The sequence below is a fragment of the Pan paniscus genome, chromosome X (genome assembly GCF_029289425.2).
Source record: "Pan paniscus chromosome X, NHGRI_mPanPan1-v2.0_pri, whole genome shotgun sequence".
Classification (NCBI taxonomy): Eukaryota; Metazoa; Chordata; class Mammalia; order Primates; family Hominidae; genus Pan; species Pan paniscus.
This window is the reverse complement of record NC_073272.2, coordinates 69,268,524-69,294,264: the sequence shown is the minus strand read 5'-3', so window position 1 is coordinate 69,294,264 and position 25,741 is coordinate 69,268,524. Positions and strand designations below refer to the sequence as shown.

Below are 25,741 nucleotides of genomic sequence, written 5' to 3'. Positions count from 1 at the left end.
AGCAAGTGTGTCCCCACCAGGGAGACTTTTCTAACATTTCACATGGAGAACTGTGCTGATCTCTCTGCTCTGTATCCTACCTGCCCTAACTTCCTTGTGTGCCCTGCTTAAAAAGTTTTTAAATTGACAGATGATATACATACATCTACAGTGATTTCCAGGTCCCTTTCTTGAGTCATAACTGAGAGCCCAGAGCCCATCATCTCATAAGTATGGATAGGTTTACTTTTGCCTACCTGCATGAAGTGTCTCTGACTGTTCTGCCCACTTGGTCTCATGAGAGCTTCCTGCAGTTTACTCTCATCAGCTTGCCTTCACTCCTTACAGATAAACTGGTAAGAAACCTGAATGTACTGCCCGTTGAAGGGTGTATATTTTTATCTTTCTTCCTCTCCATCCAAGATTTGCTGTAACAGCAGTTGTTTGTGTTTAAAAACTAAAATATAAAAATATGACCTACGTGGCCAAATCCCACAAGGCTGTTTACTTCCTTATTTACCGAATAAGAATCTGTCAGCACAATGTAGAATTCTGAGTGTCAGCAGATACTGAAAATTAAATGTCACTGTAAAGCCAGCAGAGGGTGCACCAGGGCACTAGAAATTTTACCCAAGCTTGTAGCAGTATTAATTTAATACCCAATCAACTTTTTAAAAAAGTTATTTTTGTATACTAAAACTAATATACAAGATAAGATAAACTTAAGTTGAACAACTTAAAATAAACAAGTTGAATTTGGGCTAAAATTCCTTCAAAGTATACTCCAAATCTGAAAGTGAAGTTCAGGAAGAATAAGGAACACACGGTTAAACTTACTGTGGTCAAAACACAGGCAGAGTAGAACAAAATGATGCAGATCTGAGCCCTCTACTTTGCAAAAGTTCTAATGTGGAGCTCCATCTTGCTCCCTCGCAAAAGGTCCCAGGAGGTAGTTGGGGGAATGGGCACCCAACTAGGAGTTAGAGCAACTATCATCCCAGTTTTGACTCTAGTTATGTGACCTTGGGCAAGTCACTTTCCCTTTAGGGCCTATGTTTCCCAAGGGAATCAAACGAAATGGACCCATATAAGCCCTTCATAACTCTAGGAAACTGATTCCAATTAATGTCAACAAATGTAAAGAGCTAGTATCCTTGCTTCTATTGCTCAAAAATATTAAAACAGAAAGAATAAAAGACAGAAGATAGGAAGCTGTGTTTAAATCTAGACAGAACTATTTTAGTGCCACACAAAGGGTAGGTAACTAAATGCCATTATACACCTGTAAGAGTTTCATGCCATCACAGAAACCTTACAGTACAGCTGTTCTGCTAATCCTCAGTCTATAAAAATGGCTCTGTCCATCCTGAATGCCAAAAAGTATTGGCCAACATTTGATTAAAGAAGTTTAATTCTTTCATCTTTTCACAGAATATCAATGTTCAGCTGCTAAATACTTCTGCTGGGCATTGGGGTGTGGGGGGAGTGGCAGTAGATAAATAAAGGAGTCAGAATCCTAGTTAATTATCGTTTAGCTACAATGTTTAAAGTTTCAAGTATGAGAAGCATGTCTGCTGATTCTCTTCTTTGATAAGCTGTTATATAAATTGGAGTGTGCTAGTAAGACATTTTAAGGCTCAGGGCAACTTTACAATGCACATCTTTTTTTTTTTTTTTAAGTATCAGTCCTAACATTACACTATTATCATGAATGTGATGTCTCTATCAAGCGTACCACTTTAGATGGGAGGTCAAAGTGGCACAAATAATGTTTACAGAGTTGTGACAATGACTCTGGATGTGGCAGTAAATATAGAAGGCTTGGGTCCCTCACCTCAAGGAACTTATTTGTACAACTTGCTCTCTTCCCTAAGAGGTACAATTTTACTATTATTCTTTAGCCACCTCGAAAGGATCCTTGGATGCTTCTCCTAAGTTTCACATATGGCAACCAAGACAATATTTACGTTAAGTGAACGAAATTTACTTGAATAAAAAGCTAGAAAGAATAGAATAGAAAACAAACACCAAAGCTAATAGTTTGCTTATTAGGGCACAAACACCATAAAGATTGCAAAAAAAAAAACAAAACTGCTCTTGGGGGACGAGTCCTGAGTAATTATTCCATTGGCAGATTCCTGTTCTCAAGCTAGCAGTAGTAAAAGCGCTTCCCACCCACCCTTCCCACCGCACACCTACCCCGCTTAAGAATCAGAACCGGCATGCAAAGGGTGAGTTTTATTTCCATAGATTTTTTAAATTGCTGTTCAGAAGTTGTCTAGCAAGACGGCATATTTCTACCAGAATTCCTCAGGGGCGCTGATCCTCACTAGAACGCCGAGGACAATCAGTCTCAAATTGCAGGTAAGTGTGAACAAGCCCACGTTCTGGTCAGCGCACAAGGACCCGCGCTGAAAATGCGGTTAAAAGTTGTTTCAACGGGCGGGCGTGGAACAGTTATTACAGCTGTTTACAGCTCCAACTCCAAAGGGGAGCCTGCTGGTTCTGGCATCAGCTCTAGACACGAAAAAACAAGCACCGCGGGCAGAGAACCTCATCACGAGCAGAAGGGCCAAGCCGTTAGTCGGCCGGGGGGCAGCGCAGGCACCTCCTCGACGGGAGCGTCGCCAACTTTTCTCGAGGCAGCCCGCAGCCAGGGGCCGCGGGCGCGCGCGAGACTTTCCAAGTCAAGGGGTCCCCAGGGAGTCTGGATTAGCTGGGCCAGGGACCGAAGACAACCTGCCCTGGGCAACTTCTCCCTTGCTCGCCTGGTCCCTCCCTGGTCCTGCCCTCTAAATTGGCTCGAGGTTGCAGAGTGCTCCCAGGCCCCTGTGGCGGAGGGCCCTCGCCCTACCCGCGAGGGGAGGGGGCCGCCGCCGCCCCTACTAGGTGACTCACCTGGTGCCCGTCCTGGGAGTCAGAGTGGAGTGCGGCTTCTCCCGGTTCCAATGGCAGCTGCTTAGGTGACGGCTGCCCAAGGTGACTGGTGATGGGGCTGTCAGGGTCGAGGCCACCGAGGCTGCTTAGGGTGCCAGAGGTGCCAGGGGTGCCCGAGCCGCCAAGGCGGGACTCGGCTCCACGTTCCCGCCGCAACTCCGAGCGCAACTCTAGGTAGCAGCACAACGTCAGCAGGTGGAGGGCCAGCGAGAGGCCAAAGAAACCCAGGAAGAGCAGGCAGCTGTTCCCTTCGCCCGCCCGGGCAGGGGCCCCGCCACACCCGCAGCCCTGGCTCCCTCGCTCCCGCGGCGCTGCTGCAGGCAGGAGTTCCCTGCGCTCCACCTCCGGGTAGCCCATGGCCTCCGGAGACACCCACTCTCTTGAGGCCCGGGAGCCGCTGCGTCTGCCTCAGCCGTTCACGACCTCTGACAGGCGGCTACTGTCCTGCCATCGGCTGGGGGCTGCAGGGACCCGTTCCTGCGCGACAGTGGCTGGGCGGGACGGAGCAGGGAGCAGCCGCATGTGCAGCTCCACTCCGAGGGGTGGGAAAGGGAGGAGGAGGGGCGGGAGAGAGGGGAGGCTCGGCCCGCCGAGGGAATGAAGGAGGAGGTCCCGGCCGACCCCGCCCCATCCCTCAAGCGGCTGCCGGGACGCCCAACCACGGGGCCGCCAAGCCTTGGCGCCCCGCCCCGTGCCGTTCCAGCCGGGCCTCCAGCCGCGGGGCGGGGACTGGGGGCGTGAGGGTTCGCCTCTGCCTGGCCGCCCCACCCTGCTCTTCCCGCTTGCCCCGTCCCAGTTGGTGACTGGCGCTGTCGTTCATCCCTGGGCTCCGCCCCAGTTTAACCCTATAGCGCCAGTACGGGGAGGAAAGGAGGGGGAGGCTAAGAATTTGGGAACCTTGGAAAGAAAGTAGAGCAAAGAAAAGGAGGCAGAAACTAGCATTAATAGAAATGTTTGCAATTAACTGCAGTTGTTAATAACATCATCCAGTACTTATCTGTTGCTTCCAATCTTCAAAGCGTTTAACAGACGTTAAACTAATTAAAACAGCTCTGGGTTTGGAATGAAACCATGCCTGCTGTGTTTGCAATTCAATGGCTCGCCCGAAGAAAAGGAGACCCAGGAGCCTGGGAACTATGGGAATGGGTGGGACTCAAGCAGCCTCACTCCTGGAGTGACTCTGAAGGCTCAATCTAAGTAACAGAGAAGCCGCCCCATGCCAAGCGGAACTGAAATGATGTTGTCCCTTGAAGGGTAAAACAGTCTCCTAGGATTTCTTGATATATTAATTAATTCAACAAATATCTATCGATCCCTGTACAATGCAAAAAATGCTGTATGAGAGCATCCACAGCCAGAATAGATTTCTTCCACTGCAGCAGTTTTGATTGGAGAACATATGTCTTCAGTGAGTAGACAGGGAAACCGAGGGCCAGAATGAAGTGGATTTGTACAAGTGTGGTCCACAGAATGGCCAGACACTACTGGCATCTTTATTTACAGGCAACTGTTCTGGCCTCTCCACCCCTCCCATCCTTCTCCTGGAGTACTCCCTGGGGGAAGTTCAACAAGTCAGCCAAATGTTCCAGATGTACACTGCTGCAACTGCAGCATCTTCAACAGCTGCACCAATCAGAAACGGGTTCAGATAAAAAAAAAAAGTGGCAAAAGGCAGAACAATAGACCCTGAAATGAAGGATGGAAAGGATTAAATCAAGAGTCACAATTGACAAGAGTTACTAGTCTGAGATTATAGAAAGCGAAATGACCGTAGCAGGGGAACCATGTATGCTTCATAGTCACTACGCACTCTCATTCCGTGTTATTGAGTAATGAATAATTAACAATTTTATTGACTTGCAGCAGGCATCTTGAGTGTCATCATGGAGGCTCAGCAATGCTGGGGGCACTTATGTGTAGGCCTAAGACCTAGGCTGGTGGAAGAGAAGAAAACCATAGATAGAAATAGAAAAGAAGACAAAATAAGAGAAATAAAACACAAAACCAAAAGCATCTGCTGGCAGGTCAGTCCAGAGAGCACAGAGGTCATAAGCCTTAAATATATTAGCCACAGACAACTTTTCTCTGTACACTTTGTGAATGGTCTCAGTGCTTCAAAAACATCTTTGTGTCGTCTCTTTAACCCCTACCCATGAAATATAAAGTTCACAAAGAATATCATCATCCTAGAGCTAAGGGGAAAAAAGGTGTTTAACAGCTGCTCTCAAGTCCTGCTTGTCCAGTCCAGGAATTCTAGATGCTAGGAAAACTGCCAGGCTGATTTACTTTAATTATCACAGCCCGGGATTATTGGAAAGAATGCTAGACCAGGAGTCAGGAGACTTCATCCTGCCACTAGGTTGCTGGGTCCCTCTGAGCAAGTCACTGTGCTTTTTCAGGGCCTTAGTTTCTCCGGCAGTAAAATGAGGAGTTTGAACTTTAACAGCCTTTACACTGTGTTTTGTCTGTGTTGTCACTGGCCATGTTGACTTTCTTGCATACACAGTTTAAACAGGCTGCCCTTTCTTCCTCTAAAATGAAAAGGAAACAAATGACAGCCATCTCCTGGTGGTGATGGTGATGCTCAGGGGCCACACTGGTCTCACCTTACCATGTTCTACCAGGCTTGACTGAGACTCTGGATTACACCATTGCCCTCAGAAGCCCTGAGGGTTGCATTTGACCTGGGACCTCTCTTTGCTTCCCCAGAGAAAGAACATGTGTCATCATATGCAGTAGAAATGTTGGAATGGGGCAATCCAGAGAGGAATGTATGTGGTTATTTTTTAAGTGTTTTAAAGTTTTGTTTCAGTTAGCTTCTATGCTTCCATACGTATCCTGTCCCCTAAAGCACAGGTCTCAATGACAGCCTGCAGGCCACATCCAGCAAACAGATGTGTTGTGTTCGGTGCAGTATCAACTAAACCTTTGAATTAAAAAAAAAAAAAAAGCAATTGTCAGCTATTGGAACTCTGGAGATTTCACATTTTTAAAAAATCCAGATTTCCTGCTTTTCTGTTGAAAAACCAGAAGACCCTATAACTCTGGATTCACATTCCCATGTGGCTACACTCAGCTAGAACTGTCTCCTTGAAATAAGCATGAACAATCAAGTTCCACAGCCATCACCACCTCTTTCTTCTATCCTTCAATACTGTCCTTGTCACTCATTCACCTTACCTCTTTGATCCCAGGTACTACGGGAGACAAGATATAAGCTCCTTAACATGCCCTCTAATCTGTCTCTCCAACATTATCTTCCACCATTTTACAAGGAAGTCATGCTTGCACACTACTAAATTTGCTGACACTTCTCACACCACCGTGCCTTTGAACAAGCTAGTTTCTTTGTCAAGATTGCCCCTACCTTAGAAACCTGATAAATTCTTCAAGAATCAATTCACATGTTCTGTCTGGTATGGCCCCACAACTCACTCCAACCAGACTTCCTTTGTGCTTTCATTGCACCCTGAGCATACTTCGATGATATCACTTACCACACTGCATTTTGAATGTTTCACATGGATTTCTTACCACTAAACTATGAGCTCCTTGATGGTAAGAATTGTGTCCTTTCTATTTTGCTATTTCTAATCTCTAGCATAGCACCTACCACATAGTAGGCACCAATATTGTTTTATTTTGATATTTCTAATACCTAGCATGGCACCTACCACATAGTAGGCACCAATATTGTTTGTCAAATGAATAAGACATGAAGTCACTCATGGTAACTTAGACTACCTAGAATTCCAAAAAGGGAACTTGTCCAAGGGATGCCTGTCCGTACCACTTATGAAACATTTCCTGGGTGAAGAGCTACATGATACATTATGGAAAGTTACAAAGGAAATAGAACCAAATGAAAATTGTGAAATTATCCTCTTACTTGTGCTGCTATGGGAGTTGTGGGTAATCCAGAAAAATAAATAATCCAGAAATTCAAATATAGTTGGTTTGTAATATTTCACTGACCTGTCTGTCTCATCAAGTTTCCCTTCCTACTTTTGTTTGTCTGGCCCTAAAAAATAATATAGCTGGGCGTGGTGGCTTATGCCTGTAATCTCAACACTTTGGGAGGCTGAGATGGGCAGATCACCTGAGGTCAGGAGTTCCAGATCAGCCTGGCCAACATGGTGAAAACCCATCTCTACTAAAAATACAAAAATTAGTTGGATATGGTGGCGGGCACCTGTAATCCCAACTACTCAGGAGGCTGAGGCAGGAGAATCGCTTGAACCAGAGAGGCGGAGGTTGCAGTGAGCTGAGATTGTGCCATTGCACTCCAGCATGGGTGACAAAAGCGAAACTCTATCTCAAAAAATAAAATAAAATAAAATAAAATAAAATAAAATAAAACAATATTAGTTGACAACCCCCAAATAATAAAGATCCAAAATATGTTGTCAACCCCTGAATACCCACCAATTGAGTGGAATATGCTAAGGAGTTAGGCAGGGACTGGTTTTAAATACCTCTTAGCTCTGGTTAATCCACAGAATAAATAATTGACATAGAGATCAGGTGACTCTCTGGCCTACTTAGCGATAAGCAGATAGTTGGAAGGAACACGAACTTTGGACTTAGATCCTGGTTTGAATCCCACCTTATTCACTTATAAGCTATGTGACTTAGGACAAGTGATTTTTGCTTCTCTTACAGAGCCTCAGTTTTCTTATCTGCAAAACGGAGATGACAGTATATATTTTGCAAGACAGCTGTACTTAAACAGGATGTGTAGGAGAGGGAAGGCTTTCCTCTATCCTCAGATGGTTTGGTAACTGAGTCTGTGAAATAAATTGACAGCAGACAGATTAATAGGAGAAAATATATTATCTTAGTCTATTTTGTGTTGCTATAAAGGAATACCTGAGGCTGGGTAATTTATAAAGAAAAAAAAGGCTCTTTGGCTCATGATTCTGATGTCTGGGAAAAGTTTAGGACGGAACATTTGATGAGGACCTCAGGCTGCTTTCGCTCATGGCAGAAGGTGAAGGAGAGCTAGCATGTGCAGAGATCACATGGGGAGAGAGGAAGCAAGAGAGATGGGGTGGGGGCAGGCTCTTTTTAAAAACCAGTTCTGGGGGGAACTAACAGAGCAAAAATGCATTCATCCCCAGGGAGGGCATTAATCTATTCGCAAGGAATCTGCTCTCATAACTAACACACTTCCCATTAGGCACCACCTCCAATGTTGGGGATCAAATTTCAACATGAGATTTGGTAGGGACAACAAACCACATCCAAACTATAGCAGGCATACACATTTTTTTTACATGCATGGGGACATCACATGAAAAAAAAGTGAATGCCCAACCCAGTGAGATCTAGAAGCTTATAGACCCTTTTCATAGGGAAGAGGGGAGGGGGGAAGTAGGCCTCTAGGAGGAATAAATGATTTTGGGGAAAGATAAATGGGACCTCAGAAGAATAGGTGACACCCTGTGATAAAGTTTATCTGGGCATGATGTCAACCTCCAGTCTCCTCTCTTGTAATACGGGTTTAATCTTCCCTGGTTGATGAGATTTCCAGGGAGGGGATTCATAACAATTGAGTTCCTTTTGGAGGATCTGTCTTTAGACAGAAAAGCAAAGTTCAGAAATCCCTCCCTGAATTTGCTGTTCCCCAAATGCCCTCAGTTTGAAGTCCAAAGTGGCATATTATGGGGTGGCACTTCCTCAACTCCTTGAGATGCTATCACTGTGTGGCATATAATAAATGCATAGTAAATGTTAGTCCCTGTTATGTAGGAGACTTCCATCAAAAAAGGATGAGAGGAAAAACATGTAGCAGTACTCAAGGACATGGCAGAAATGTAGAAAAGCATCTACATAATTTGCCTTCACTAAGTCCCTGGCCCTGCTTCTGCATACTTAAAGTTTGAGATAGGACCTATATGTTCTCACCAACTTCCCCTGACTTGTTGCTTTTATATTCAACTTGATCCTCTCCATTTTCACCTAACTGTCTAATAGACATCTCAAACCTAACATGACCAAAAACAAACCTCTTCTCCCCCGAAAGGTACTTATCCCTTGGTCTTCTGCATCTCAGTAAATGGCAACGCCAACCTCCCATCGGACAAGCCCAAAACTATGAGATCATCCTTGAACGATTTCTTGAACACTCCACATCAAATATGTTAGTGGGTTCTGTCAGTTCTGCCTTTAAAATGTATCTAGAACCCGACCACTTCTCACCACCTTCCTGTCATCATCCTAGTCCAAACCCCAGTGCTCTCTCACCTGGATTACTATAAATGTATACAGGGTCTCCATGCTTTTGTCCTGGCCATCCTACAGTCTATTCCCTACCCTGTAGTCAGAGACATTCTGTGAAAATATTAAGTCAGAGTCTATCACTCTTATGCTCCATATCCTCCAATGGTTCTCCATCTCTCTCAAAGTTCTTATCTTGGCTTACAAGGCCCTACATGATCTGATTGCTGTTTGCCTCCCTGGGCTTGTAATCTACCTCTGTTTTCCTTGTTCACTCTGCTCCAGTCATGTTGGACTCTTGGTTGTTCCTTGAACCTGCAAAGAATGCTCCCACTTAAGGGTCTTCTTACCTGTATTTCCTCCTGCCTGAAATGCTATTCTCCCAGACAGCCACATGGCTTCTCCCTTACTTCCTCCAGGACTCTTCTTAGATGTCACCTTATCAGAGAACCTTTCCTTGGCCAATTTCCTATCAACCTATCATTCTCTGTCCCCTTATTTTGCTGTATTTTTCTTCTTAGCACATATTATATATTTATTTGTTTATTGTATGACTCTTCTGCAGCCACAACTAGAATATCAGTTCTACAAGGGCAGAGATTTTTGTCTGGTTTTGTTCACTGCTTTGTCTACAGGACCAAGAACAGTGCCTGACACATAATAGGCTCTCAATAAATGTTTGTTGATGGGATGAATGAATTCCATCCCTAGTAGAGTAAGAAGAAGGAGAAAGAAGGACTGGTCAGATGTGTTACTGGATAGGCAAGGCCTTTTCTTTTAGCATAGTAAAGTAGGAAAGGACAGCTGTCTCATTTTGCATGAGGCAATTCTCCCAGAGAAAAAGATACTCAGGGTCACAAAGCTAACTACAAGAGGAGAGAAGGAAGGAAAGGAACATTGGTTGAAGATTTATCTTTGATGTGCCAGTCTTTCTTATTAACTTCTGTGTGAGTTTAGTGTTTTCCGTGTTTCACTGATGAGGAAACCAAGGCTCAGGGAGGTTAAATGACTGGCCCAAATTCAAAAGCAACTAAGTGGCAGAGTCTGAATTTGAATCCAGGTCTGACTGGCTCAAAGATACCATGCTCCATGTTCTCAACCTTACCTCCCAGCTGATAACAGGTAGTGTATCAGCTTCATAGAGCTAGACACATAGAAATTGTGAGATTTCTGGAGTGGCAGAGTGATAAGCTGGCTGCAAGTCAGAGTTTCTTCTCCCTCCTGCCTGGCTGCTACCGACACCACCATTTTGCCCTAACTCCAAGGCCACTAAGTATACTATAATTAGATAAAGGTATCTAAATCTGGATCCTATCAGGTCATTCTTCTGCACAGTAATCCCACTGACTTCAGAACAGTAGCCTAACATCCAAGGTCCTCCAATCTGGCCCCACACTACCTTTCCAGCTGTGCCACTGCTAGGTCTCCACAAACCTCTGCCTCTGCATAACGTTGGCTCTCATTGTCCAGGAACAAATGTCCACATTCCTGTGTCTTTGCCTCTTGCTGACATTATTCCACTTCCCCTTTCCAATTTCCTTTCCCTTCCCCTTTGCCTATTTGAAATTGGCTCATTTTTCAAGGCCCAGCTCAAGTTCCGCCTCCTGACCCTGCCTGCCCACAGTGCTCTCCACCAGGACACCCTGCCCATACGACACAGCTGGCACTGAGAGTATGCCACTCACAATTGCTAATTCTTCCCCCACTCTGTGTGAGGGTCTAATTTTTCCAGCTTAGAGCTAGCACTCCTCAAAGGACAGGGCTTTGTCTTAGCCCCTACAGAATCTACCTCAAGCCATTGCTTACCAAATCTTTGTTAATGGATTGGAGACTCTGTAGAGATGAATTTTAAGCAGCAGTTTGAAGGCAGAAGGGGTCTAGGTTTGACGGAGAGAAGACAGCTGCTTTAGGTGGAAAGCAAAGTAAAATAAAATGCTGAGCACAGTTATATAAGTGAGGCTGTCAGGAGTATTTAGGAAAAAAAATTAAACATATACTGAAGAAGGGAGAAGAAAAGCAGACCTCTTACTTGCTGTGAGAAATGACTATGGCCATGACTGGCATAGAAATGTTTGCAGAAATTCATGAAGCAATAATAAGGAGATAGAAATTATTCTTGCTATAGGGAGCAAAATGGCACAATAATAACATGGAATATTCATTTTTGCAATAAAGTCTTTGGCTACTTATGGGTGGCCGAGCATATGGGGAGGCTCTCACTTCATGAGAGGAATTTTTCATTCAAAAATAGAAAATCCTGTTGCTGGCAGAATGTCATTTGCATCTGTGTCCCCTGCAATGTGTGTCAGCACCACCATTCGGGCCACCAAGTAGCCTAGAAACACATACTGCACTACATATTCCACAGAGCCATGCCACATGTCACATCAGGACCACAGTGGAGATTGCAGATTCAGTTCTGGCAAAGTAGGACTTTAAGAGAATCACTGGAATTGTTTTTTACAGGTTCTGACATCCTCCAAACAACTATGTGTGGTAGGTAGAGTGGCCATTTGACATCATTTAATGGGAGGAAACTGAAGTTCAGAGAGGTGACTGCTTGAATGGCTTATCCAAGGTTACACAGTCAGTGTACCTGACTCAGCCTAGGGTTCTTTTTCTTACTAAACCTGTCATATTTACTCATTACACTTATATTTGCCTGCTCCATCTGGCCAAAGAGCTTACTGTGCCCACAGTCTGCATTTCTTGGTCATGAGAATTAGAGAACAGATCTTAGGGATCTGAGCCCTGGAGAGTAAGGCTCTCTAGGATCCAATCTTGGTTCTGTGATAAGCAACCTGTGACAGGGCTTGGAAAAATCTAGAGTTATAATAATTTTCCCAAAATGACTCCAGCTGCCCACAACTAGATTACATTCAGGTAATACACTTAACTTTGGATATTTTATATAGCATATTTATTCAGTAAGCATTCATAGAGTATCTGCTATGTGCCGGGCACCAGTCTAAGTGCTGGGAATACATCAGTGGACAAAACAAAGAATTAATACAATTAATGTACAATAAGAACATTTTTATTTGAAAAATAGGGACTCTATTTCACAAATTCAGTATAGCAGCAAAGCTTTTAAATGGCCTTGTCCCTCCTCCCACTACACCTCTGAGCTGGACCAGATTCATAGGCACACTCTTATAATTTGGGAAATGCCATGTCCTAACAGTTTTAGAGTCTTCAAACATTGCACAAAAAAATGTGAATCACCCCAATTCGAAAGCTTTCCTTTAAACAACTCAGAAAACTAGCAGTCCTGGGCTAAGAAATGCTAAATTAACAGCCTATTGGAATTTAAGCACGCTTCTAAGCTGCTTAACACTTGATGAGTAAAAATCCAGGAATGGACGCTACAGGGTAACAGTCTGGCTCCTGGAAGGATGGGAATCATGGAAGCCTAGGTCCAAGGTGAACAGTTGATGTATGAAGATGAGCTCCAAGTTGATCTTCAGTCTTATGATATCAATGTGTATATATATAGAATATATATATATATATTCTGTTAATAAATAATGATGCTAGAATTAGGATGAGTAAAAGAAAGTATGGTAGAATTTGTAAAATATAAAATGCTATACAAATGTAAGATATTAAGATAATAGCTACCTCGTATTGAGTACCTACTATGTGCCAGGCACTATGTTTGGCAAAGTTACATACGTTTATCTCATTTGATCTTCAGGAACAACCTTACAAGATAAATTGCTCATTTTCCTACATGTAAAAAAAAAGACAGGCCCAGAGAAAAGTGAAGTACTGTGTCTGATGTCCCCCAGCTAGTAGATGTAGTGCTAAGATTCAAATCTAAATCTGTCCTGATTGAAAAGCCCACATTCTTTTCATTATGTCATGCTGAACAATTTATTTTGCATACTCAGAAACCTAAGGAATAAGGAGTTTTCTGTAATTTTAAAGTTAGAATCTAATAGATACTAGATGGCGGTACCTTTTCCTCATTCCAATATGATCTTACCGTCCAATGGGAAGGTATGATACTGCAGCCAAGTCAAATTAGATCTCGAAAAATCACAAAACTGAAGCAGAAAATTGCAGCAGTAGAAAATGGAGACCCAAGAAATTACGTGAGGTAGAGCCAAGGAGAAAATAGTGGGGTACCTGCTAGCAGAGGGGGTTTGCAAAGTGCTACTACAAAATAACAGTTTCACTAAAAAATTCCCAGAGGGTTTTATATTGATTCTTTCACTTGCCCATTCATTACTTCATTTATACATCCATCCACTTCTCAAAGAGTTTTTTGAGCACTGGCTATAGGCACTCACAGCTCACAGAACTTCAGTGAACTGTGTGAACTAATAAATGAATACCCAGGAGGCCAAATCCAGCATGTCATAGACCTACAGCAGTCTTGACCACTATCTTAACCCTTTTTATCATACAAGTTCAGTTCAGTCAGCTTAGGGATTTTGTTTTCCTATTGTGACCTATCTTCGATTAACACTGGGAATACAGACTTTGCTTGACTGAAATATGCTTTACAGCAATGGCTACTGAAGAATAAGCTTCCACAAACTGACTCCTTTGTGAAAAGACTAGAAACTAAGCTTTCTGTAGCAACAGAAAGCAGGACCCACAGGGGCAGGAGTTGAGACACCAAGCCCATGCCTGCGGGAAGGAAGTTGCCCTTAGGAATGTGCCAAATTGCTTGAGAAAGGAGAGTGCCTGCTGAGAGGGAAGGAAATGGGAGCCCCGAGATATTATATGACCTAAGCGTCACTACTACCCACCAGATCTTGGGCTCCTGGGCCCAAAGGCCTTAGGTCTGCAGTACCAGGTGTGACAACCCAAGTTTAGCGAGTTCTGCTTTAACCCCCAGAGTTCCAAAACTCACATGCATTTTTTTTCTCAGCTTTTATACATAACTCAAGAGGTCAGAACTGGAAGACCCTTAGGAGGCCACCGAGTCCAGTCCAACCTATTTCAAAAGAAGAAACTGAAGCCTAGAAGGGCCAAGAATCATGCCCATTAAGTTAATGAATGAGCTGGACTAGAACCAATTGCTCCTCCCTCTACCCTCAAGCTACTACCTTACATATCTGTACCTGACACTCTTAAGGCATTTTCAAAACACGTGAATTACTTTCATTTTACTTCTGCTGAGCTAAAAGCATGAAACAGGAAATCAACTAGAAATCACTGGCTTAGCTTCTGATTCCTAGTCCTCATTCCCTACCAGTCTCTAATAATTTTCCTGGTTTGTACTTTGCCTTGAGGTATTCCTCCATTTTATCCAGCCTCATTCCTGTATTCAACAGCTGAGTGCAAATCCTCACCTTACCTTGACTGTTTCAGAATCCTGCCACCAAAAGGCTCTGTGCAACTGACCTTTATACTTTAATTGGTAACATTTATTTTTAAAGAAACAGCTGCCAAGCTGTCCCCTAAATGTACTTTTAAAATTTTGAAATTTGAGGGGGAAATGAAAAGTTTCTACATAAAGCAATTGGTTTTTACATAAAACTACAGTTTTTGAAAGGTCAAAACTTACCGAGAAATGACCACTTGACTTCTGAGAAGCCCCAGCCTCCAAAGGGGGTGATTATATCTGCTGTGAACAAGTCAGGGAACTTCTTTCTCCAGATTCTGATGGGGCCAAAAACTTGCTATCAAAGTAAATTGCTTCTTCCAAAAGTGTCTTTTGGGGAAGCTGGAGAACAGAATTCTGAGAGGAGCTGGTTGGAGGAAGCATTAGTTGAAGTTATAGCTAATATAGTTGTCATTTTGAATTCTTCTCTCACTTTTTAAAAATAGTTAAATTGAAATATCATGGTGAACAGAGCTAAATGCTTCCAGTTCAGACAAAAAGGCAAAAAGAGAGGCTCATTTGGACCTGCAAGCCTCTGAAGAAAGGCAGGCTAGTGTTAAAGGATAATTTTTAAAGAAAATATCATGACTCATGCAAATATAAAAGAAACACATGTCAAAAATTTTTATTGAACTCATTATTTAATGAGAGAAACAGTAAGATGTTATAACCAGTTCAAAGGCGAATTTGAAGAACATAGATTCTTACAGGTAATTAAGAATACTGGACTGAGTTTTCAAATAGATACAAAACTGGTCAATATCCAATATCCAGGACAATAACCAATTGGATGACATCAGACAAAATTCTTTGTATTTCTATGGATAAGAGTATTTTGCAATATTTTCAGTTTCTTACAACTTATAAAGTTGTTAAATAGCTCAAATCCAATAAAAGGCACAGATATCCCAGAAGAATGCACAAGTCAGAACATCCAGTAATCTTTTTTGCCCATTCAGTCTTTCATAATTTTCCTTGACACTAGAGAGAACTATTGCAATCAGACTGCTTTAAGGTCAGCAGGCCCCATAACCCTTGGGGCCCAGGTTAGGGAGGCAGCCTAAGGGATGGCCTAAGAAACTGCTGGAAGTGTAATTTGACACCTAAAAGAGAATTAGCAATGCCCAAAATGGATTAAAGAAACCAAGAGTGGCTTTTCCAAAACCTCAGGAGCTAGGAAATCTGACAAGTGGAGAGATCCACACATGAGACTGAAAGCAGCTGGTGATGGCCTAAGAAGGTCTGTGTAAAGGAAAACACATGTCTCCCTGTTTGCTACGCTATCTTGCAAAACCCAGCTCAAGACATCTGGTTGAAATACAACACCTTGATTCTTGCCTGGCAACAAAGTACAAGTAAATACAATCTCATGAGTAGGCTCACTAGGAAACTTCAGGAACACATTAGGGAGGATTGTGAAGAATTCTGCCAATTTTTCTAGCACTTCACATATTGTGTAACTGATTTTCTATTAAGTGCCCGTATACCTTTGGGCTTTATGTATGACTGAAAACCAGTACAGGTCCAGAAATCAAAAACAAGCCTGAGTTTTTTCATTGATAGTTTTCTCCATTCTTTGGCAGTACTTATCAGCTTCCAGTTTTGCTCTGCCTTTCATTGATTAACTTGATGATACCTGGCATCCTGGCATCTCTTATATAGTGTGGAAGAGCAACATATGGCAGGGAGTAACTTCAACCCTTTGGTAGTTGCCCCCTTTCTCTTCACCTTCTCTCCAGCAACAGCTCACACCATTAGGCAGCTGGGAAAGGTGTGAAACACACAATTCATACACACACACAGACACACACACACACACACTAATTTGTTTTGTTTTGTTTTAAAAAAAGCATTGGACTAGGAGTTGGGAGCCACCAGTTTTAATTCAAGATCTGAGATTGGGTTCTTAGATGATATAATTTAACTCATTCAATCATGCTGGTACTAAAGAACAATAATGAGATATTATTTTATACTTATTAAAGTAGCAAAAAACATCAAGTACATGTTGATTCAACTCTGAGAAAGAGAATGGAAAGATATCATCATACAATAGTATGAGCAGCAGGATAAATTAGGACAATTCTTTTGAAGGGCAATTTGGCAATTTATGTGAGAAGCCATAAAGAAAATTCATGCCCTTTCACACAGTAATTCCACTCCTGGAAGTTTTTCATTAGGTAATCTTTCAAAAGAAGGAAAAAAAACTATATATACAAGTACATTTTACAATGCCATTATGCATAATCTTTTAAAAAGGTAATAGCCAAATGTCCAACAAAATCAGAATAGTTAAGTGAATTAAGACACATAGATTGAATGGAATATTACGTAATCTTACTTCTGAGGACTGCAATAAACATTGAAATATCTAAACACAATAATATTAAGAGACAAAAATAGAACACACAATTGTATAGATATTTTCATTGTATAAAAACCTATCTCCAGAGAACAGATACATTAAAAAATTGTATTCAGTAGTAGGATTACAGATTAAAATAGTTCCTTTCTTCCCTTTCATGGAGTACAGTTGCTAAAATAAATCAAAAATAAATTTAAGCAAATAAATAGGTGAAACTACTATAACACCTAGGAGCCTAATATTAGAATCTCTTCTCTCCCTGGACTGCCCTTCCAGATCTACCAGCTCCTGCCATCTGCTTCTAATCCTAGAGGAGGGAAAGGGAGAAAAAGGGGGTGTTGCTAAAGGAGAGGTACCCAAAATATGTTCCTGTGACAGCCAGAAGACATTGCTGCTGAATGCCTTTGCTTATTGTGTTGAAGAAGTTGAGCATTCCAATGGACTAGGATCCCCATCCATGCCTTCATTTAAGTTTATTTAACAATAGAAAACATTTGCTTTCAGCAACTGTGAAAATGAGTACTTCTTTTCTGGAGGAAATAATAGTTACTTTTTATTTATTTGAATGTTTATTTGAACAGATGATATAACAATAATAAAGAATATTTAGAAGTCATGACATCTGTAATTCATCATGAACAGATGAACAGTTTTCTCTTTCTGAATGTTACCTTCAATGGGCATAAGTTATTTTTACATATTTGCTATTATGGTATAATTATCATTTTGAATTCTGCATCTTCTCTGACCATTATATCATAAGCATGTTTTTATTTCTACAGTCTTTATAATTATTTTAATGACTGCACATTCCATGCTGTTGATGGATCATCGCTTATTAAACCATGTCCCTAATGTTGGTTATTCGAGGTTATTTCTAATTTTTTGCTAAGCCTCTATTTCATTGTGACAAAATGGAATAGAGCTCTTTTGAGGTGTATTGTCTAGTTGATTAAGGTAAAAGCCTTCCAACACTTTTTTGAAACCCTATACTTGGCTTTTCAATGTTCTAGATGAGGGATTATTTGTTAAGATAGCTCTTACAGACAGGGCTGTAGATTTTGGAGAGTGCTTGCATTTTGTAGAGAGGGCTGTAGATTTTGTACATGCAGATTTTGGAGAGTGCTTGCATTTGGAATAAAGGTGTTTCCTGGGTTTTGCCCTGTTTTGTCCCTGGCTAGCCAGGGGAAAGTCTTTCCCATGGGATGGATCAAAAGGAAAACATTAAGCTTGCTTTTCTGGGCTGGACAGAGGTTTATGTAGACCTAGGTTCTACATCCCAGCTCTAACTCTTAGTAGCTGTGTGATTGGCATACCCCTCTTAACCTCAAGCCCTCATCTATAAATGAGGAATTGGACTAGATGATGTTGGAGGTCCTCTCTAATTCTAATTCCAACTTTAGTTACCCACTGATCTGCTTTGCAATCTTCTTGACTTTCTGTCTTAACCAATCCAAACATTATTTACTTCCCAAAGCCCATGGCCCACTTTTGTCTCTCTCGTTCTCGGGAGATGACCTGACTATCTTCTACGTGACTGAGACCCTCAAGTCATCTTCAAGGAGGATAAGCTACCTCAACTTCTTCCCTTACCCAATCTCTTCTTCTTCTCTCCTATGTCAGAGAAAGAAATTTATCTCTCTCTCAGCTGTTAATCCAGACCCCTCCTACTTCTGTAGAGACTATGCTCCATACCCTGTCAACAACATTTCCAATTTCTCCCTCTCTTCTGCTTCCTTCCTCTGCCTATAGAAATACTTAGATATCTTTCACCCAAAAAACCCTCCCTGGATCCACCCACCACTTCAAGATTTTATCCTTTCCCTTCCTTTTGCCACCAAACTAAAAACTAGCATCTATATACATCTCTATTTCCGTTCCAAAGTCACCGATAGGAGTCTAATGCCACTACTCCCTTGTATTACTCTCCTTTGCTAAATAATTCCATTGGCTTTGCTGGGCCCTCTTCTCCCACTTCCAAAGTGTAGGCTATTCTGGAACAGTGAGGAAATATAATACAATATAAAACTATATGAACACTAGTTAAATGATATATATTAAAAACCCTGGAGGAAGAAATCTTTCAAAATAATAAAATGGTTGATTTGGGTCATCAGACTTTTTTCTTTTTTCTACTTTCAAATTTCTTGTAATATTTTTATATTACTTTCATAATTTAAAGTAATTTTAACAGAAAAAAATAACATGAATACGGGTGCTATCCCAAATTCTACCCTCGGTCTTCTCTGTTCTTCTCTCTTGCTTCTTTGGTGATGTCATCTATTTCCAAGCACTCAATCATACCCTCAATGATAATGACTCTCATATCTATCTCTTTACTTCTTGATGCTTTTCTGGATTTCCAGCTACCTGCTGGTAAGTGTCATTTGGAGGTACTTGCCACTATCTCACATTTAACACATCTTTCTGTATGAGACATTAATGTGACACCTCAACATATCCATAACATGGACCATTTCTTTACTTCACAGAACTAACAGGTCCCTTTACCCTAGGCTAAACCTTCTTCCCTTAACTGGATCACTGCAACAACCTTCTAACTGGCCTTTCCACTTTCTTCCTTGTTCTGCTCATACATCAGTGTGTATGATCTGCCTAAATTACAAAGCAGATCATAGTACTCTCCTGCTCAAAACCATAAGATGATTTCTATCTCAACCAGAATAAAATCTAAACTTCTTACAACTGTCTACAGGGCAATATACAATCTTGATCCAAGCCACATCTCTGAGCTCATCTCCTTCCCCTGGTGAAATCCTCTGCTTCAACTACCTTCTTTCTGTCCTGCACCTCCAACCCCAGTCAACTTCTCTCTTGCCTCAGGGCTATTGCACCTGCTGTTCCTTCTGCCTAGACTGCCTTTCAGTCTCCCCTATCCCTCCATCCTTTCTACATGAGACAGTATTTCTGTACATGAGGGCCTGTCTTGGTCTGTTTAGGCAGCTATAACAAAATACCCTCACATGAGCAATTTATAAAGAGCAGAAATCTATTTCTCACAGTTCTGGAGGCTGGAAAGTCTAAGATTAAGGCACATATAATCCATTGCTATGGTTTATATGAGTCCCCCAAAGTTCATGTGTTGAAAACTTTATCCCCAATGCAGCAGCGCTGGGAGATGGAGCCTAATAAGAGGTGACTAGGTCATTGAGGGTTCTGCTCTCATGAATGGATTAATAACCTTATCTCTGGAGTGAGTTAGTTATCATGAGAATGGTTTTGTTATAAAAGCAAGTTTGGCCTCCTTTTGCTCTCCCTCTCTTGTACCTCTCTTGCTTTTCTGCCTTCTGCCATGGGATGGATGATGGAGCATGAATGCCCTCACCAGATGCTGGTGCCATGCTCTTCGACTTCTCAGCCTCCAGAATGTGATCCAAACAAACTCCTATTGTTTATCAAGTACACAGTCTGTGGTATTGTTATAGCAATATAAAACAGACTAAGACATGTGTATCAGTAGTTTGTTCCTTTCTGTTGCTAAGTAGTAATCCGTGGTATGGATATACCGTGGTTTGTTTAAACATTCACCCATTTTATGTTACCTGAGTTGTTCCCAGTCTTGACTGTTATGATTAAGGCTGCTATTAACATTTGTGTACAAGTTTGTAGGTCAATACAAATTTTCATTTTTCTGGGATAAATGCCCAGGTGTGTAATTACTGGGTCATATAGTAATTGCATGTTTAGTTTTATAATAAACTGTCAAACTGTTTTCCAGAGTGGCTGTGCCATTTTATATTTCCACCAGCAACATATTGGGAATTCATTTTCTTTACATACTAACTGGCATATGGTGTTGTCACTTTTCTATTTTAACCATTCTGATAGGTGTATAGTGATTATCTCATTATGACCTCACACAGGGCAATTTTTATCGCCCTAAAGGCTAATGGTGTTGACATACTTCCATAAGCTTATTTGACCATGTTCTTGGTTTCTTCATGTCTTTTGCCCATTTTCTAATAGGATTGCTTTTTTATTGTTGAGTTTTAAGAGCTCTTTGTAGTATATGAGATACAAATCCTTTATCAAATATGTGTTGTACAAATATTTTCTCCCAGTGTGTAGCTTACCTTTTCCTCCTTTAACATGTTTTTTCACAAAGCAAAAGTTTTTAACTTTGATAAAGTCCAATTTATAATTTTTTCTTTTATGGATCATGCTTTTGGTATAAAGTCTACAAATTCTGCCTGGCCCTATATCCGAAAGATTTCCCCCTATTTTTCTAAACTTTTAAATGATAGTTCTTTGTTAAGTCTGTAATTCACCTTGAGTTAATTTTATAAGGTATAAGGTTTAGATAGATGTTCATTTTTCTGCCTATAGATGCTCAGTGGCTCCAGGACTGTTTATTGAAAAGTCTATGCTTCCTCAATTGAATTGGTTTTACACCTTTGTCAAAAATCAATTGGGCATATTTGTGTGTGTCTATTTCTAGGTTCTCTATCCCATTTTATTGATCTATGTGTCTATCCTTCCAACGTGACACTATTTTGATTACTGTGGCTATGTAGCAGGACTTTATATTGGGTAGACTCATTCCTCCCATTTTATTCTTCTTTTTAAAGATGCTTTAGCTATTCTAGGTCCTGTACCTTTCAATATAAATTTTAGAATAAGCTTGTCTATGGCCATAAAAAAATGTTGCCAGGATCATTTAATTTAACACCTTTGTTGAGATATAATTGGTATACAATAAAATTTCACACGTTTAAAGTATACAATTTAATGAGATTAATGTATGTATATACCATCACAATTAAGATATTGAACATACCCATTACTCCAAAGTTTCTGCATGCCCTTTTTTAATCTGTCCCCATTCAGCCTTGTCTCAAGGGAACTACTGATCTGCTTTCTGTCATTATGTATTAGTTTGCATTTCTTCTTGTTTTACATAAATGGAATCATACAATATGAACACTTTGGCTTCTTTCACTCAGCTTAATTCTTTTGAGATTCATCCATGTTATGCCATTCACTCAGTTTATTCCTGTTTAATGCTGAGCAATAGTCTATTGTGTTGACATACCACAGTTTGTTTATCCATTTCCAAACATTTGAGCTGTTTCCAGTTGTTGGCCAGTACAAATAAAGCTACTATGAACATTCACATACAAGTATTTGTCCTGACACATACTTTCATTTCTCTTGGGTAAAAATCTAAGAGTAGTGTGGTTGGTGCTATGGTTTGAATGTGTCTCCTCCAAAATTCAGGCATTGCCAATGTGGTAGTATTAAGAGGTGGGACATTTAAGAGGTGATTAGGTTATGAGAGTTCCCCACTTTTGTGAATGGGATTAAATGCCCTCTAAAAAGGGGTTGACAGGATTTTGTTCCTTTTGCCCTTCTGCCATGTGATAGCGCAGTCTTCCTCCCCTCCAGAGAGTGAAGCAAATAAAACACCATCAGGGAAGCAGAGAGCGGCCCTCAGACAACGAACATGCCAGACCTTGATCTTGGACTTCCTTGTCTCCAGAACTACGAGAAAATAAATTTCTGTTCTTATAAATGACCCAGTGGCTGGGCGCGGTGGCTCATGCCTGTAATCCCAGCACTTTGGGAGGCCGAGGCAGGTGGATCATCTGAGGTCAGCAGTTCGAGACCAGCCTGGCCAACATGGTGAAATCCCGTCTCTACTAAAAATACAAAAAATTAGCCAGGTGTGGTGGCAGGCGCCTGTAATCCCAGCTACTCGGGAGGCCAAGGCAGAAGAATTGCTTGAACCCGGGAGGTGGAGGTTGCAGTGAGCCGAGATTGCGCCATTGCACTCCAATCTGGGTGACAAGAGTGAAACTCAGTCTCAAATAAATAAATAACCCAGTCTCAGGTAATCTGTTATAGCAGCACAAATGGACAAAGCTGGATCTTATAGCAAATGTATGTTTAACTTTTTAAGAACCTGCAAACTGTTTTCAAAAATGGTTGTACCATTTACATTCCCATCAGCAATGTATGAGAGAGTTCCATTTCCTCTGCATCCTTGCCAAGACTTGGTATGGTCAAAATTTTAACTGTTCTAATAGTTGGTATCTCGTTGCAATTTTATTTATATTTCCCTAAGGACTATCAATGTTGAGCATATTTTCACATGCTTATTTGCCATTCAGATATCTTCTTTAGTGAAATATCTTTTCATATTTTTTGCCCATTTTTAATTTAGTTATTTATTTTCTTAGTGATAAGTTTTGGCAGTTCTTTATATATTCTGAGTGCATGTCCTTTATAAGATATATGGTTTGCACATATTTTCTCTCATTTTGTGGGTCATCTTACTCTTTTCTTCACCATGTCTTTTGGAGAACAGATGTTTTAAATTTTAATGAAGTCCAATTTATCACATTTTTATGTATTGTGTTTTTGGTGTCATATCTAAGACATTTTTGCCTAATCCTAGTTCACAAAGGTTTTTTTCTATGTTTTCTTCTAGAAATTTATATTTACATCTATGCTCTATGCTCTTCTATCTAGAAGTATTACATTTAAGTCTATGATCCATTTTGAGCATTTTTTAGATGCAAGGTATGGATTTATGTTCTCTTTTTTGACATATACATATCTATCTAATTGCTCTAGCATCATTTATTGAAAACAGTATCCTTTCTCAACTAAATTGCCTCTTCACCTTTGTCAAAAATCAGTTGTCCTTACATGTAAAAGTCTATTTATGGTTTTTCTATTCTATTCCACTGATCTATTTATCTATCTTCACACCAATACCATGCTGTCTATATTACTGTAGCTTTAAAGGAAGTCTTAAAATCAAGTAGTATTAGCCCTCTAACTTTGTTCTTTTTAATTAATTACTGACAAATAATAATTGCATATATTTATGGAGTACAATGTGATGTTTCAATACAAGCATACATTGCAGAATGATCAAATCAAATAATTAACGTATTTGTCACCTTGAATGCTTATCATTTCTTTGTTGTGAGAACATTTAAAATCCTCTCTTTTAGCTATTTTGAAATATACATGATTAACTTTAGTCACCTTTGTTGTGCAATACAACACCAGAACTTATTCTTCTTGTCTAACTGAAATTTTGTACTTGTTGATAATGTCTCCCCTTTCCCCATCCCCCTCCCACCACCAGCCTCTGGTAACCACCATTCTACTCTCTACTTCTGTGAGTTCAACTTTTAAAAATTCCATGTATAAGTGAGATCCTGTGGCATTTGTCTCTACATCTGGCTTATTTTATTTAACATAATATACTCTAAGTCCACACATGTTGTCACAGATGGCAGAATTTCCTGTTTATTTTTTGTTTTTGTTTTTAGAGAAAGGGTCTGTCACCCAGGCTGGAGTACAGTGATATAACTATAACCTTGAATTCCTGGGCTCAAGCAATTCTCCTGTCTCAGTCTTCCAAGTAGCTAGGACTACAGGTGCATGACATGCCTGGCTATTTATTTTATTTTATTTTGGAGAGACGGGGTCTCGATATGCTGCTAAGGCTGGTCTTGAACTCCTGGCCTCAAGGGATCCTCCTGCCTCAGCTTCCCAAAGCATTGGGATAACAGGCATGAGCCACTGTGCCTGGCCTGGAATTTCCTGTGTGTTTTTTAAGGCCAAATAGTATTATGTATAAATACCACAATTTAAAATCCATTCATCCATTGATGGACACTTAGGTTGTTTCTGTATCTTAGCTATTGTGAATAATGCAGCAATAAACATGGAAATGCAGGCATCTCTTCAGCATACTGATTTGAATTCCTTTGGGTATATACCCAGTAGTGGGATTTCTGGATCATATGGTGATTCTATTTTTCAGTTTTTGAGAAAATGACTGTACTAATTTATAATACTACCAAAAGTGTATAAAAGTTCCCTTTTCTCCATATCCTTAACAATGCTTGTTATCTTTCATCTTTTTGATGATAGTCAATCTAACAGGTGTGAGGTGATATTTCATTGTGGTTTTATTTTGCATTTCTCTGATGATTAGAGATATTGAAGATTTTTTTCATATATATGTTGGCCACTTTTACATCTTCTTTTGAAAAATTTCTATTCAAATCCTTTGCCCATTTTTAAATAGGGTTATTTGTTTTCTTTGTTCTTGAGCAGTTTGAGTCCCTTGTATATATTAGCCCCTTATTCGATGTATGATTTGCAAATATTTTCTCCCAATCCCTGTGTTGTCTCTTCATTCTATTAATTGTTTCCTTTGCTGTGCAGCAGCTTTTTATTTTGATACAATCCTGTTTGTCTATTTTTGCCTGTGGTTTGATGTCATATCCAAGAAGTCTCTGCCCAGACCAACATCATGGAGATTTACCTCATGTTTCCTTTCAGTGATTTTATATTTTCAGGTTTTACGTTTAAGTCTTTAATCCATTTTGAGTTGATTCGTGTATAAGAGGTGAGACAAGGGTCCATTCTCATTTTTCTGTATATGGATGTCCAGTTTATTCAATGCTATTTATTGAAGAGACTATTCTCTTTTTCTTTCTCCATTAGGAGTTGTTGGCATCTTTGTGAAAAATCAGTTGACCATGGATGTGTGGATTTCCCTGGGCTCTCGATTCTTCTTCTTCTTCTTTTTTTTTTTTTCTGAGACGGCATCTCGCTCTGTTGCCCAGGCTGGAGTACAGAGGTGCGATCTTGGCTCACTGCAACCTCCACCTCCCGGGTTCAAGTGATTCTTCTGCCTCAGCCTCCCGAGTAGCTGGAACTAAAGGCACACACCACCACATCTGGCTAATTTTTGTATTTTTAATAGAGACAGGGTTTCACCATATTGGGCAGGCTGATCTTGAACTCCTGACCTCGTGATCTGCCCTCCTTGGCCTCCTAAAGTGCTGGGATTACAGGCATGAGCCACCGTGCCCGGCCTGCGCTCTCTATTCTATTCCATTGGTTGATGTATC

At 40.8% G+C, this 25,741-nt stretch overlaps 1 protein-coding gene across 3 annotated transcripts in view; it reads right to left on the bottom strand.

Moving 5' to 3' along the window:
* The window catches only part of EDA (ectodysplasin A), a 426,944-nt gene extending 423,046 nt beyond the window's left edge, over positions 1–3,898 (bottom strand). For all 3 annotated transcript variants that reach the window (XM_008969994.3, XM_008969995.3, XM_057301186.1), the window contains exon 1: positions 2,878–3,898. In XM_008969994.3, coding sequence (XP_008968242.1) covers positions 2,878–3,273 — 396 coding nt within the window. In that variant the 5' untranslated portion in view covers positions 3,274–3,898. The remainder of the gene's footprint in view (positions 1–2,877) is intronic.
* Between the last annotated feature and the right edge of the window lie 21,843 nt (positions 3,899–25,741).